The 16,147-nt window shown below is 31.8% G+C and overlaps 1 protein-coding gene across 1 annotated transcript; it reads right to left on the reverse strand.

Annotated features, from left to right (window-relative positions):
• Positions 1-240: 240 nt before the first annotated feature.
• LOC113377317 (sorting nexin-17) lies at positions 241-11,930 on the reverse strand. Its single transcript, XM_026617589.1, has 6 exons — positions 11,731-11,930; positions 5,458-5,647; positions 5,085-5,397; positions 3,613-3,817; positions 1,993-2,229; positions 241-474 (listed from the first exon to the last, which is right to left on the reverse strand). The coding sequence occupies exons 1-6, from the start codon at positions 11,785-11,787 to the stop codon at positions 373-375; spliced, it is 1,104 nt and encodes a 367-aa protein (XP_026473374.1). The 5' UTR covers positions 11,788-11,930; the 3' UTR covers positions 241-372.
• Between the last annotated feature and the right edge of the window lie 4,217 nt (positions 11,931-16,147).

Genomic DNA, 16,147 nt, shown 5'->3' on the forward strand with positions numbered 1-16,147 from the left:
CGTCATCCCCTATTCCCTCGAATGCTTCATTTTGAACTGCAGCCCTCTCTGAACGAAATAGAACAGTGGTACTGCTTTTCTTCTGTTCCTGTTTGCTAGTTCTCCTCGCTGCTTTCTTACCATCAGACTTACTAGGATTAAACTTTATGAGCCCCCTATCCCTACTTAGATAACACCAGTTCATAAATTTTCCACTATCACCGTCTTCACCCTTAGGAACAGATTCAGCAACAGGTTCGTCCTTATTCACTCGTTTTACAACTAATTCATCTACAATGGACTGTAAGCTGGATGACATCAGGGCAGCTTGGTCACTTGATAATGTAATCCATTTCAAGTTATCCTTCGATACTAGGAACTCGAATGAGAAATCTAGTCTGGTGGAAATAGATTGCGAGGGGTGTAAGTTTTCGAAGTCGAGGAATCACCAGGAGTTAACTCGTCGTTTGAACTTGATGCTGATAGGTCGTCATCCTGAAAATATTTATTAGTGGTAAAATATGTAATTAAAAAAAAATCCGATGCAGTTTGAAAGTAATGAGCTTATGAGTACAACCTGGAGCTTTGGCTAACTGTGACCATTTTTCGGTTATTAACTTCCCGAAGGGAAATTTATGTTTTAATCAGAAAATCCGATTCGCTAATTTTATGTTTTCTCCACGTTTCAAGCCAATCTGAATCGAATGAGACCAAATTTGGAAAAAGTATGTGTGTGTGCGTGCGTGCGTGAAGATTTTTTACCGTAAATTGACGTTTTCTCAAAAACGGATAATACACCGATTACAAAAATTTAAAAGCCATGCGATGTATCTCGATGAGGACTAGCGTTTATCAATTTTGCGCGACGATCGGCCAAGCCGTTTCTTTGTAAATCACAGAAAAGTGAAAATTTTTTCGTCCACGTTTTAGCCCGGAATTCTGAATCGATTTTGAAAATTCAAAAAGCGTTAAAAATGTTTTTTCGACGATGTCTTATAGATCATACTAAAATATTACGGCAAAACGACAAGTCGTTTAATTTTAAAAATTCTTCATAGTTTGCAAAAATTAGTATCGTTTTTTTGGGATTTTGTCAAAATTAGACCTTTCATCGACATTTGCTCAAAAAGGCCTGAACCAATTTCAGAAATTTAAAAGCCATTTGATGTATCTCGATGAGGACCATCGTTTGTCAGTTTTGTGCGACGATCTGTCAAGCCGTTTCTTTGTAATTTGAAAAAGTGTTAAACTTTTCGTCCACATTTAAGCTCATACTACCGAATCGATTTTAAAAAATCAAAAACCGTTCGATAGATATTAGTTGGGAATGATACTGATTACTTTTAAGTGAAAATATGCCGAGCCGTTTTCCTGTAATTAACTGTAGAAAAAAAAATTAAGCCGATTTTTATGGATTTTTTTTTGACCATATATAGCATGGTCTTATAGAACTTACTGAAATATTACGGCATTACGATAAATAGTTTAATTTTAAAAATTCATTAAAGTTTGAGAAAATGAGTAGTTTTTTTGACATTTGTTAAAATTAAAATTAGACAATTCACATGGCATAATGATACAGTACTTGGTCTTAATGAGCACATTAAGCCATTAAAGTCCTACAAAGTTCAATTACAAAAATTATTGATTTTGGAAAATTTGCTTTTAGAAAATACTCCGACTTAACGTGTTCGTTCGTTTTCAATGGTGTGTAATAAATTCACTCGGAATACTTTTAATCACTCATTAATTAATTTATTTTTTATTGATTACGTCGATTATTTACACATATCGGAAAGTTCATGTAACTTGCCTCAAGGCAAAATACCAAAACCAATTAGTTTTTAATATTTATAAAACTTAACAAAAACCACAGTGCTGGTATAAATCATTGGAATTTCAATATATTAATATGGAAAAAATCGCTTCGAGATACGAGCGTGGTTAAAAAACAAAACTATATCAATTATATCAATAATATAATATAAAATTGAACTAATATTTACAACTCACATTTATATGCACCGACGTCAACCTCCAACACCTGATTCTGGTCACTGGGAAAATTGATGTCTCACATTTCCTTTCGCCATTCTTCTTGCGGATAACTGACTTTGTATTAGAAACTATTGTTATAGTTCGAGGAGAAAACGTGGCCGTGGAAATATTTCCAGGTTCCGGATAATCACAGGCACAGGGTAGAAATCGTAGGCTGCCGTATGTAGGTAAATCCCTTACTTTATGCAGGTACTGTAATGGTGAGATATATTTTATAAACTCCATTGGATTATGTAATATACTAGCTGTTCGCGTAAAATTTAACAAAAAAGATATTGCGTTTTTATTTTAATAGCTATTTTCAGTTTTTTTGTATTAGATTTATTGAACAATTCTTTTATTTACAATATTTAGTGTACTATTTATTTCTTGGGCTTATTAGTCCAAAAAACAGCACTTTTGGCCTTCACATGTTTTTAGAGATACAGTAGAACTCCAATTATCCCAACTCCAATCATCCGAACTCCAATTATCCGAACTCCAATTATCCGAACTCCGACTATCCGAATCGCCGATTATCCGAATCACTTTCAGAAAAAAAAATTGTCCAAAAAAGGTCTAAGTGCGCTATTATTCATCCACCAGCAAAGCCAGTGTAGGCACATTGTTTGTTTTGATTTGACGGAGATGTTTACAAAACAATGATTTTTATTTCTAAACTTGTACATAAGTACATTTTATTTATATTTAAAACATGTGAAAATATCATGTTTCTTTCATTTAATTCAATAAAAAAATAGTGCAATATCAAAACGTAACTTTTTTTCTCTCCAATGGCAATTTTAAAAAAAAACTCCGAATATTTGATTATCCGAATATTTGATTATCCGAATCGGTCCCGGTCCCCATTAATTCGGATAATTGGAGTTCTACTGTATTTGACTTTTTTTTAATCATATCAATGGGTGTTGTACTAAAAAATTAAAAATCCAATCTACCGATATTTATTGTAGGAAAAAACAATTTAATTTGTTTATTCTTATAATATTGCATTTTAATACCATGTTTATTAGTATATACCATGATTTTGAAATTATTAATAAGTTTGTCCCACCATGAAATTGAAAAAATTAAATGTGGCCCATGAGTTTAAAACGTTACTAATTCTTAGAATAAATCTATGCAGAAACCGGACAGTGTTATCTTTTCAAAATTTACTATCAGTTATTTTTTACACTTTTTTATTGAATTTTTTTTTCCTAAATACGATAAAACGACCAAAGAATGCGTAACGAAAATTTTTCATAAAAAAAGACCGAGATGAAGTAAGTAAATTGCAACAATAGTGGTATCAACCCGGTATGCTTTTGGAAAATTGCTTTTTAACATTAATATACTGCAAAAAATAAATTTAGATATTACTGTAAATGTATATTCTTCAGTGTCCACAAATTCATAACAAACAAATCCCATAAAATACACAATAATATCAAAGCAAATACGTTTTCGTCAAAATGCAGCACCGAGTAGCTAGTAGATTGTTTTTTAATCGGTGCCGAGGAGTTAGGGTTAAACAGACACAATTTTATTTATATTGATAAATTGAAGAAAATTAAATTATGATAATCTATTCACCTCTTTAGTAAATCCGCCATTTTGCAACTCCTCGAGATGAGTTAAAGTAGCCGTATCTTTACAGGTGATCCACCCACGTTCAACATCCCCCACTGCTTGAACGTATAGCAAACCTAGAGCTACATTTGAAGATAAAATCCTATCATCTAATACAGCATCCCAATATGATCTCCTTAAATGCACATTACAGTCTTTGTGAACCTGTCTAAAAACAATAAAACATTTCGTATTACTTACAGTTGCTAAAAAATATTTTTGCATGCAATATACAGGGGCACCCCCGACATACGAGTTGAATTCGTTCGTAAAAAAAAATTGAACTAGTGGGGTGGGTGGCATCGTGCCTTAAGGCAAATTGCTGGAACTTCCCGTACCGTAACGAAATGTTCGAGGATACTGAATGTTTTCAAATAGATTATTATAAATATTGTAACATTGTCTAATATTTATAAATATTATATAAACTGAATTGCAGAGTTGAAATTATTTGTAAAGTATATTACAACTATAGTCAGAATTAAAAATAAATATTTTCGATATACAAAAAAAAAAAAAAAAAAAATGGTACAATTTTTTTTCCAAAATCGATTATTTTGTTAAGACAAGCAGAAAGTTCTTTGAATCATTTAAATCGGACGCTTAGTTCTCTCAAAAACTGCCATTTTTTACATATTTAGCTCCGTATCTTCAAAATGGCTGGGCCTGCCTTTGCCAAAAACTAATAAACACTTCTCCCAATCATTACTAATTGAATGTTTTTTAGATCATTCAAATCGGATACTACGTTCTCTCAAAAATACGATTTCTATTTTCTGCACTCTTTGCTCCGTATCTCCGAAACGGCTGGACCTGCCTTTGCCAAAAACTAATCAGCTCTTTTCCCTATCAATAGGAATCGGATGTTTTTTGAACCATTCAAATCGGTTGATCCGTGCGCCCTAAAACGTGACTGGAAATTTGTATCCACACATACATACACACACACACATCCATTTTTTCTGAGGTATGCCAAAACGTTCAGAAACCTTCAAAACGTCGAGAAATGTAAAAATTTTCAATTCCGATTTTTGGCCCATTACAATAACTTACCCTACGGGAAGTTAAAAAAAAAATCCAGAAGCAATTATTTTGTCAAAACAAGCAGAAAGTTTTTTGAATCTTTCAAATCGAATGCTCAGTTCTCTCAAAAAGTGCTATTTTTTGCACATTTAGCTCGGTATCTCTAAAACGGCTGGACCTACTTTTGCCAAAAACTAAACACCACTTCTTAAAATTTTTTAATGAAAAAAATTCATTGTTACAAGTGACAAAATTTTTCATATTTTCATTTTTCCATTAATATTTTTCGAGCTCGTATCTCGAATTTTGCGCGTATGTCAAAGCAACTCATCGCGCCTTTTGCGGCTCCTATCTCAAAACTCTAGTATGTCGGGTCACCTGTTAGTCGAAGCACTACTGTTCTGAGTACTTACCTTAAAGATAAATGCGGAGCCTCAAAGGCCTGCAGTCTTCTAACTAGCTCAAGTTCTCCATCCTTCAAAATCCTGGCAAGATATAAGCTAAAATTATCCACAAACTCTTTTTGAAGTCCCAGATCTTCGCAAACTTTATTTAAGACTGCTGGTGCTGACCACGTAGACGTAACTTGGACAACCCTTCTAACACCATGTGGAAGATATATATCCAAGCTGATCTCACGAGATTTCTCAGCAGCCAATTCATGTTGCGCGGTCAGCAAAAAATTATTTAGGAGATACCCTTTGGAAACGATAGGGTCTTGTCCAACTGTAAAAACATTTTTTTTTAATTTTGTTAATAACAATTTCAAAATATGAGTGGTTTTACCTAATTGCAGATATCTTTCAAGTTGTGTTCGTCTATCCTCCAACTGTGTCAACGATAGTGGTAATAGCTTTTTTGGGGGAAATATTGGCAGCCTATTTGGATATGCTTTTCGTAACTGATCATGCAGATAATGGAGCTGTCTAAATCTTAATATACAATGAAAGGCACCGTTCACATGAATGTTAAAGCCCTAAATATAAAAAAAGTATTTTAACGTCATTGAATATAAATACTTTTAAGTTCATTCAACTGTGCGCACAGATTTGTGTCATCAGAATAGAGGCGAAATGCCACTTACAACTATAAGCATGGATCAAAATATTCTAAATATCTTGAAATTTGATAATAACATATGTTTTGTTTTCTAATTTGATAATATCTAAATATCCAATGGTCATAGTTTTATACGCATGACGAGTACACAAAATTCACAAAATTCTGCAGCTTTCCCTTGACGAATATACTCGTCAATCAGTTCGGTCGTTACCACCAGAATTTAACTACATTTTTTTGAACCTAACACCACACTTAAACCCTATAATTATTATATGATTTAAAAACTTATATTTTAAGGTTTGTGTGTAAAAAAATCTAATCAATCACATGCAGTAGTTTTTGGATGGTGCACTTTGAATACGGAAAGAATTAAGCAGCATTTCCGACATATTTTACTCTTTTGCTATAGAAAAGGTAAAAAACTGTTTAAGGCAAAATGAAATTGATCGATGTGTACGGAAATGACATGTTGATAGTACGACAGTGCCAAAATTGGTTTGCTAAATATCATTCCTGGTATTTTGATGTCCAAGATGCACCAAGTCCAAGATGGACGGTTGAAGCTGATAAAGACGCGAGAAAGGCATTAGTTGATGCAAACCGACGAATAAAAATACATAAGAAATCATTGAGTAAAAATTTATCAAATTTAACAGTTCATGACCACTCAAAAGGTCTGGGATTTTCCTCAAAACTCAATATATGGTTCTCATAGAAAGAAGCGTGTGTCGTCGCACTGGCGTCCGCGATTCGCCTCTGAAAAGTCTTGAAAATTATCAGATTTGGAAGCAAATTGTCACAAGGAATGTCAAATGGGATGTAAAAAATGCAATATACGCAATTGCCCAAGAAACATAAAAGAAGAACCTGCTCAAAACAGGTGCAAAGCTGAAATTTGCCAGAAAAAGGTGATGCAGTATGTTTGGTAAGATTTTAAAGGAGTTGTTCATTAGGAAAGGTCAGAATTGACCCACAACAAGGTATAGTCCTGCATCAAGACGACGCAAGACCTCACATTAGTTTGGTCAATCGCCAAAAGCTTTTGAAGCTTGAATGGGACCCAATAAAACATTCATCATATTCTTCAGACCTGCCATCATCGGACCATTTTTTTTCCGGCCACTAAAAAAATTATTAAGTAGTAAAACCTTTACCTCAAATGAGTAGGTGAAAAAGCACTTTGATCACTGTTTTGCCAATAACGACCAAAACATTTATGATTTCGGGGGTAAGTGAATAACACGGAGTAAGTTGCAACACCGCACATTTTCTAGAAAATGATTAATTATAAAATAATAAACAACATTTATGGAACTATTTTTCCTGTTTCGGTAGAGGAATAGTTACAGCAACCACCCAGCTTTATTTCGTAGAAATATAATCAGTGGATCTAAAGATAGGCTCCTCTACTGTTGGTAGATCTCTAATATAAGCAAATTTATTGTTAAATCTTTAATGAAAAACGCTCACAAAAAAAATTAATCATCCAGATTCATTAGAAATTTCCTTACGTTGCCCATGTTCAACCACTGCTTTTATAAAAGTATCACTAGGTAAATTATTGGAGCAGCCGTAACATTTTATAAAAACATCTGTAGTCTTAACATCAAACTTTTAACATTACAACTTCTTTTAATTCAATTGATGGATCCGGTTATCAACTTTTCATCTTATTACCATTGCAAATATGCCAACTAAGCAATTAAAAATTCCACAGTGATTTGATTGAATTACTAAAAGTCAACAACTTGTTATGCCATTTGGACACCCTTATGTACTATATCCTATTAGTATGGACACCACTATAGTATATAGATAACTCTAGTACTCTATCCTAAACTATTTCAGTTTCAATATCCTAATTTCTTGGCCTCGAATGAACTACCCAGTAGTAATTGCAAAATAGTACTGTCATGTTGTCCATAAGTATGATATTTTGTCCAAAAGTAAACAAAAGTTGGGCCCTCTTTGGAACATAAGCACATGATGCATTAGAACAATGGGAACAAATCCTACATCGTAACCAACCTTAGTTAAGCTCTGAACGTAAAAAGAGGTCTTTGCAACAAATGCAAGTCTCTTCTTTTTACCAAAGGATCCTTTGGTCGGTTTTTAGAAGTAGTTAGAGTAGAAGGTAAAATCCAATCACCTTTTACAGGTTTAAATATCCTATTTTGTTAGCCTCAAATGAACTTAGCAGTAGTAATTGCAAAATAGTACTATGTCATTGTATAAGTATGTTATTTTGTCCAAAACTGAGTAAAATGAAAAAATAGTCAAAAAATTATCAAACACTTGATAACTTATCAAAACCACTAGTACTGGCATAAGTTCATTGATTTCAATAGAAATACTTACAAATAAGTCTCAAAAACATGACAAAACCACCCCAATATAAACTTTTGACTGTGTGATACACATTTCAGATAATTCGAAAAGATTGTGACATCTGACAGGATTGTGATTTTTCTCAGGCTTTTCTCATCCCATACAGCCATGTAAACATTATAGTCCAGTCATTTAAGTTTAAATTAGGTAAGAATCTCGAAATTCGAGATACCCCGATGTAAGTCTGTAAATACTTATATATAGACAATCTAAAAGTTGTCTCAAAACCTATATATGGTAGGGTATCAATACCATATACTTTAATTTCTACTAATCAACATGGATTCATGCCTGCCCATTCTACGATAACAAATGTAATCTGTAGTAAACAATATATAGCTGAGAATCTTGACACTAATGGACAAATTGATGTTATTTACACTGGCTTCAGTAAAGCTTTTGACAAAAATAATCATAACATTCTTCTTACTAAATTATCTAAAATTGGTCTTAATTCTTTACTTATTTATTTTTGAGTTATCTTCATATTCGTAAACAGTTTGTCTATCTTAATGGATTCTTGAGCAATATTGAAAATATCAGTTAAGGTGTTCCTCAGGGATCCATTCTTGGTCCACTACTATTTACTATTTCTATTAATGACATATCTGAAATTATTAGCTGTCCACATTTATTATTTGCAGATGATCTCAAACTATATTTCAAAATAAATTCTATTGATGACTGCTTATTATTACAGTCTCAACTTGACTCTTTCCACTCTTGGTGTGTCTAAAACAAATTACATTTAAATATATCAAAGTGCAAGATTCTTAGTTTTTCACATTAGCGCGTTCCAATACATTTTGATTATCAAATTCCTAACACCAGCTTTGATAGATGTAATAAAATTTCAGATTTAGGAGTTTTATTTGATTCTGGTTTGTTTTTCACGGATCATATAACTGATATTTGCAATAGAGCACATAAATCTTTAGGTTTGATACTGAGAAGTTGTAAACAATTCAATTCTAAGAATGCACTTCTTTGCATGTACTATTCTAATGTACGTTCAAAATTAGAATATGGTTCGATTTTTTGGTATCCTCATCAAATCAACAACTCTGATGCGATAGAGAAGGTTCAGCGAAAATTTCTGAAATATCTTTATTATAAAACATATGAAATTTACCCTGAACGTGGCTTTGACCACTTTACTAAAAGAATTTGGTACTCCTTCATTTGCCTCATGTCGATTTATCTGTACAATTATGTTCTTATTTAAACATTGCAATAATTCTATAGACTGTCCTCTTATTCTTAATCAACTATCCTTTAATGTTCCAAGGCTATCTACGCGTTCACAATTATTTTTCAATTATCCTACTCCTAAATCTAATTCTCTCTTAAATTCACCTATTTTACTTATGTCCTCTAACTTTAACTTAATAAATAATGAAATAGATATTCATAACACTTCACCTAATCAAATTATCTCCATCTGCACAAGTTGACCTTTTTATTTTCTTTTTCTAATATCTCATTATTTGATCTTATTCTGTTTATAAATAATATTGTTACATTCTGCATTATATGTAATTTTATGTTAAGCATTTTATGTTAATAACTATATATTGTAATTTTGTATATATTTTGTAAATATTATGTATATATATATATTATGTAAAATGATTGTATTTTTGAGTCCTCTTGAAAGAAATCTGTGGGCTATATATTTAAAATAAATAAATAAATAAATAAATATCCTATTTTCTTAGCCTCGAATAAACTACTCTGAAGTTCTTGCAAAATAGTACTACGTAATTTTGTCCATTGCATCAGTATATCATTTTGTCCAAAAGTGAACAAAAATGAAAAGATAGTCAAAATTTTATCAAACATCTGATAATTGATTGAAATCACTGTTACATGACAAAATTACCTCAATATAAACTTCTGATAGTGTGATACACATTTGAACTGATTACTTTGAAAAGATTGAAGCTCAATGTCTGACAGGATTGTGAATATGGCTTTTCTCATCCCACACAGTTACTAAAATTTTTAAATAAAGAAACTGTGTCATTTCGCCTATATATACCATTGTGTCCGGATTTCCCCTACACATTAAGAAACTTTCAAAAGCCATTTATATCGAGAGAAAGCAATTCCATTAAATAACATTTTCCCCTGATAAATGTCTGTAAACATATCCGACATTACACCAATCCCCATACCTTAGACTTTCAAAACAATCCAATAATAATTCAGAAGGATTAAATATCCTATTTTCTTATCTTTGAAAAAACCTTGTAAAATAGTACTATGTCATTTTGTCCATTGCATCAGTATATCATTTTGTCCAAAAGTGAACAAAAATAAAAAGATAGTCAAAATTTTATCAAACATCTGATAATTGATTGAAATCACTGGTACATGACAAAACTACCTCAATATAAACTTCTGATAGTGTGATACACATTTGAACTGATTACTTTGAAAAGATTGTGGCAATGATGCTCAACGTCTGACAGGATTATGGCTTTTCTCATCCCACACAGTTACTAAAATTTTTAAATAAAGCCAATGTCTCATTTCACCCATATATACCATTTTATCCGTATTTCCCCTATACAGTGAGAAACTTTCAAAAGCCACTCATATCAGGAGAAAGCATTTCCATTAAATAACATTTTACCCTGATAAATGTCTGTAAACATATCCGACATTACACCAATAACCATAACTTAGACTTTCAAAATAATCCAATAATAATTAAGGTTTAACTATCCTATTTTCTTAGCCTCGAATGAACTACCCTGAAGTTCTTGCAAAATAGTACTACATCATTTTGTCCTCTGCATCATTATATCATTTTGTCCAGAAGTAAACAAAAATGAAAAGATAGTCAAAATTTTATCAACATCTGATAATTAGATGACAATAGAAAGAAGAAATTGTGAGGAAATGTAATATTGAGCGCTTGTAAAATATATAATGAATTGCCAAACGATATTAAGATGACCAATGATGACGACAAATTTAAAAGAAAAATAAAGAAATATTATAAGGAAATTGAAGATTGAATAGATATTTTAATTATAATAAATATTATATTGTAGTATAATGAAATAGACAAATGATATGTATATATATAAAATAAGAAAATTGTTTCATAATCTCTCATACCAGATACCCCTGTCTGACTGAGATATGAAAATAATATATAAATAAATAAATAAATAAAAAATAATTGGTTTTGAATCACTGGTACATGACAAAACTACCTCAATATAAACTTCTGATGGTATGATACACATTTGAACTGATTATTTGGAAAAGATTGTGGCAATGAAGCTCAACGTCTGACTGGATTGTGATTATGGCTTTTCTCATCCCATATAGTTACTAAAATTTTTAAATAAAGCCACTGTGTCATTTCTCCTATATATACCATTTTGCCTGTATTTCCCCTATACAGTAAGAAACTTTCAAAAGCCACTCATATCAGGAGAAAGCATTTCCATTAAATAACATTTTCCCCTGATAAATGTCTGTAAACATATCCAACTTTACACCAATCCCCATACCTTAGACTTTCAAAACAATCCATTATTATTCTCACAAAATTTCGTCATATTTTTTATATCAATAAATTACAATATTTACCATGTACGACGATCCATTCGAGTTAAATAATTGCGTATCGGGAATCGAGAAATGCATTCTGTGATTCTATTTGACGTTGCATAACTTTTGTAATTTTTTTGTATCATTTAGTACACAACTTGAAAATTTTGTGGAACTTGGGTCGAAACAAATTAATAAACAGATTGTGGACAACTGTCAAAACACACGGCCTGCCATGTTTGATGCTCGACGACTGCTCGGTTGGGGGAGGGGGGATTGAAGTAAATCAAACGTATCATCTCTTTTTGAATGAGATGGAAAACGAGATTTATAATATACACCTAAGTCTGTTTTTACACGGTAGATTGGTTCCAGAAGAAGCCGTGTAAAAAAAAAAACTGTGTAAAAAAAGACATTGATCTTATACAAAAATGGGTGATTTGTTCTTAATCTCTAAAACCTATTAAAATTGGTGAAAAACAAGAATTTTTAAGAACAAGAATTCATGTTTATTTTATTAAATCAAATATATAATGCTTATTTTTACAAGCATAGTTTATAGTTAATTTTATTGTATGCATATCCCCTAAATTAGTGCTATTCACATTTGCTTTGACCAGTAAAAATTGTTTGTACGCGCTAAAGGGAAATTCACTTAAATCTTTAAGCTAGTGTTCGCAAACTATCAATACTATCGGTGGTTTCAGACTTTTTTCTTTCATAAATACTTTTTTGTGATATGAACATACTTCGCAAAAATTAAATTTGACAAAAAAAATTAAGTACATAAAATTTCAAATCGTGCTAAATGGAATAAAATCGTGTAAAAAAATTAAAAATATTCAATTTTCAGACTGTGTTATATCAAAACCGTGTACAAAAAGACCGTGTAAAAACAGACTTAGGTGTATATATATATATATATATATATATATATATATATATATATAAATATAAAATATGTACAACAAAGCAAGCACTGTGTTTTATTTTTTTATTTTTTCATTCGATTTTATTTCCGTTGTGTGTATTGTGTAGTGTGCCTTGAGGCAAGTTACATAAACTTCCCGATATGAGTAAATAATTGACTTAATCAATAAAATATAAATTAATTTATGAGTGATTTAAAGTATTTCGAGTGGATTTATTACACATTGAAAACGAACGAACACGTTAACTTGGAGTATTTTCTAAAAGCAAATTTTTATAAATCAATAATTTTTATAATTGAACCAGTTTCCGTAGGACTTTAATGGTTCAGTATGTTCATTAAGACCAAGTACTCTATCGTTATACCAACCAAACCCTCTAATTTCAATTTTTAATCGTCAAAAACTCTACTCATTTTCTCAAACTTTGATGAATTTTTAAAATTAAATTACTTGTAGTAAGGCTGTAATATTTCAGTAAGTTTTATAAAACCACGATATATATCGCCAAAAAAAGTTCCATAAAAATCGCCTCAAATTTTTTTTTCAACAGTTGAATACAAGAAAACGGCTCGGTAGATTTTCACCTTAAACTAATCAGTATCATTCCCAACTAATATCTTTCGAACAGTTTTTGATTTTTTAAAATCGATTCGGTAGTATGAGCTTAAACGTGGACGAAAAGTTTAACACTTTTTCGCAAATTACAAAGAAACGGCTTGGCAGATCGTCACACAAAACTGATAAACGATAGTCCTCATTGAGATACATCAAATGGCTTTTAATTTTCTGAAATCGGTTCAGGTGTTTTTAAGAAAAAGTCGATCAAAGGTCTAATTTTAACAAATGCCAAAAAAAAACGATACTAGTTTTTGCAAACTTTGACGACTTTTTAAAATTAAACGACTTGTCGTAAGGCCGTAATATTGTAGTATTGATCTATAAGACTATGGTATCTACCGTCAAAAAAAAAATCATAACTAGCTGTAAGTGGAATTCTGTCTTAAGGCAATTAGGGCATCGTGCCTTAAGGCAAATTGCTGGAACTTCCCGTACCAAAAATTATTATTTTTTTTTAAAAATGATTAACATTTTTGAAAAAAATTTACTTCGAAAAAATAAGATTTTTGAGAAACTATAAATTGGACAAAAAATTACTTTTTTTTGAAAAAAAAAAATTTTTTTTTAATTTTTTTTTCAAAAAAAATTTAAAAAAATTTTTTTTTTTTTGAAAAAAAAAAATGTTTTCTTTATTTTGACATATTTTGGAAGATCTGAACTTGTTTTTCAAAGCAATCGTACTGCTTTAACTGCATAGAGACAAAATATAAAGCGCGTAAGCGCGGCGTCGCTGTCTAACGGGTAAACATTGATACAGAACCCATAGGAAAATAAACAAAATTTATACTTATTGTTAAAATCTCTATAAAATATCTGAAAATTTGATGTGCATATGTCTAATGATCATTTTTAACCGCCAAATGGCATTTTTTTTTACTTTTTTCGTTAGATCTCCGAAACCGCTAGACCTGCCTTTATGAAAATTTGATCAATTCTTTATCTTGTCAATACAAGTAAAATGTTTTTTGAATTATTAAAATCGGACGCTCCGTTCTCTTAAAAACTGAGATACCGTTTTCGGCACTTTTTGCCCCGAATCTCCGGAACGGCTAGACCTGCCTTCGCCAAAAACTAATCAGCACGTCTCCTTATCAATACGAATCGAATGTTTTTTGAATTATTCAAATCGATTGATCCGTGTTCCCGAAATCGTCGACGAAAATTTGTATCCGCACATACATACACACACGCACACACACACACACACACACACACACACACACACACACATACATCCATTTTTTCTAAGGTATGCCAAAATGTTCACAAACCTCTGAAACGTAAAGATATATAAAAATTTTCATTTTCGATTTTTTTGCGATTACTATAACTTACCCTACGGGAAGTTAATTACCCTACGGGAAGTTAAAAATCGTCGAAAAAAATTTAACGCTTTATTACAAGAAAACGGCCCGGCCGATCTTTACCAAAAACTAATCAGCACGATTACCAATCAATATCATTCGAACGGTTTTTGAATTTTCATAATCGGTTCAGAATTGCGGGCTAAAACGTGGACGAAAAATTTTTCACTTTTCTGCTATTCACAAAGAAACGGGTTGGCAGATCGTCGCACAAAACTGAGAAACGCTAGTACTCACTGAGATACAACGAATGGCCTTTAAATTTTTGAAATCGGTCCAGCTGATGCTTTTGAGAAAACGTCAATTTACGGTAAAAAATCTGTTCACGCACACGCACACACATACTTTTTCCAAATTTGATCTCATTCGATTCAGAATGGCTTGAAACGTCGAGAAAACATAAAATTAGCGAATCGGATTATTTGATGAAAACAAACTTCTCCTGGGTGGTGCATGGCATCGTGCCTTGAGGCAAATTGCTGGAACTTCCCGTACCGAAACATATTTTATTTTAAAATAGCTTAAATTTTTTTTTAACATTTTGGAATTTTTGAAAAAAATTGACTTTTATAAATATTTACGTTGCTGTTTTAGAGACTAAATATCGAAGCGCGTAAGCGCCGCGTCGTGTCTATCGGATAAACATTGGTACGCAACCCATAGAAACGTAATAAAAAATTATACGTATTATTAAAATCTCCATAAAATATCTGATAATTTGATGTGGTTATGTCTAATCATTTTTGACCTCAAAATGTCATTTAATACGTTTTTCACTAGATCTCCGAAACCGCTAGACCTGCCTTCCCAAAAATTTTATCAGTTCTTCATCTTGTCAATACAAGTAAAATGGTTTTGAGTTATTAAAATCGGACGCTCCGTTCTCTCAAAACCTGAATTACCATTTTTGCCCCGTATATTCGAAATGGCTAGACCTGCCTTTGCCAAAAGATAATCAGCACGCCTCCTCATCAATACAAGTGAAATGTTTTTTGAATAATCCTGTGTTCCCGAAATCGTGGACGACATAGATAAATAAACATAACGGTGGACGAATTCACACACACACACGTATACGCGAATAGGACACATTTAAAAGATAAGTATAAAATCAAGGTAAAAATGATAACATTCTAGATCCTCCCCCCACGAAGTAATGTCTAACGGCGGTTTCCGTAGGGACTAGAGGCAAAGGCAAAGCGGAGGTTTTAGTCGGTATTGACCCAGGCGGTATGGAGTCCGACATACTTAACCAAAAGACCTAGTCCGAGATGCATAGAGGCATTTTATTCACTATACAAAAAAACGCACCCGACACGAATTCATTTTTTCTATAGTATGCCAAAAATTTCAAAAACCTTTGAAACGTAAATATATGCAAAAATTTTCATTTTTGCTTAAGCGATTTTAATCAGATTCTATGCCGAAGCATTGCATGTTCTTTGATTCGTATGTAGCTACTGATAGCAGTTGACGTCCACACTTAAATGAAAAACATTTTTAGAACACGAAATAGATGAAAGAAATGTGTGGAACAAATTA

This window comes from Ctenocephalides felis, unplaced genomic scaffold, assembly GCF_003426905.1.
Source record: "Ctenocephalides felis isolate EL2017-DRISC unplaced genomic scaffold, ASM342690v1 CF-g0.4_SCAFFOLD_01886, whole genome shotgun sequence".
Taxonomy (NCBI): Eukaryota; Metazoa; Arthropoda; class Insecta; order Siphonaptera; family Pulicidae; genus Ctenocephalides; species Ctenocephalides felis.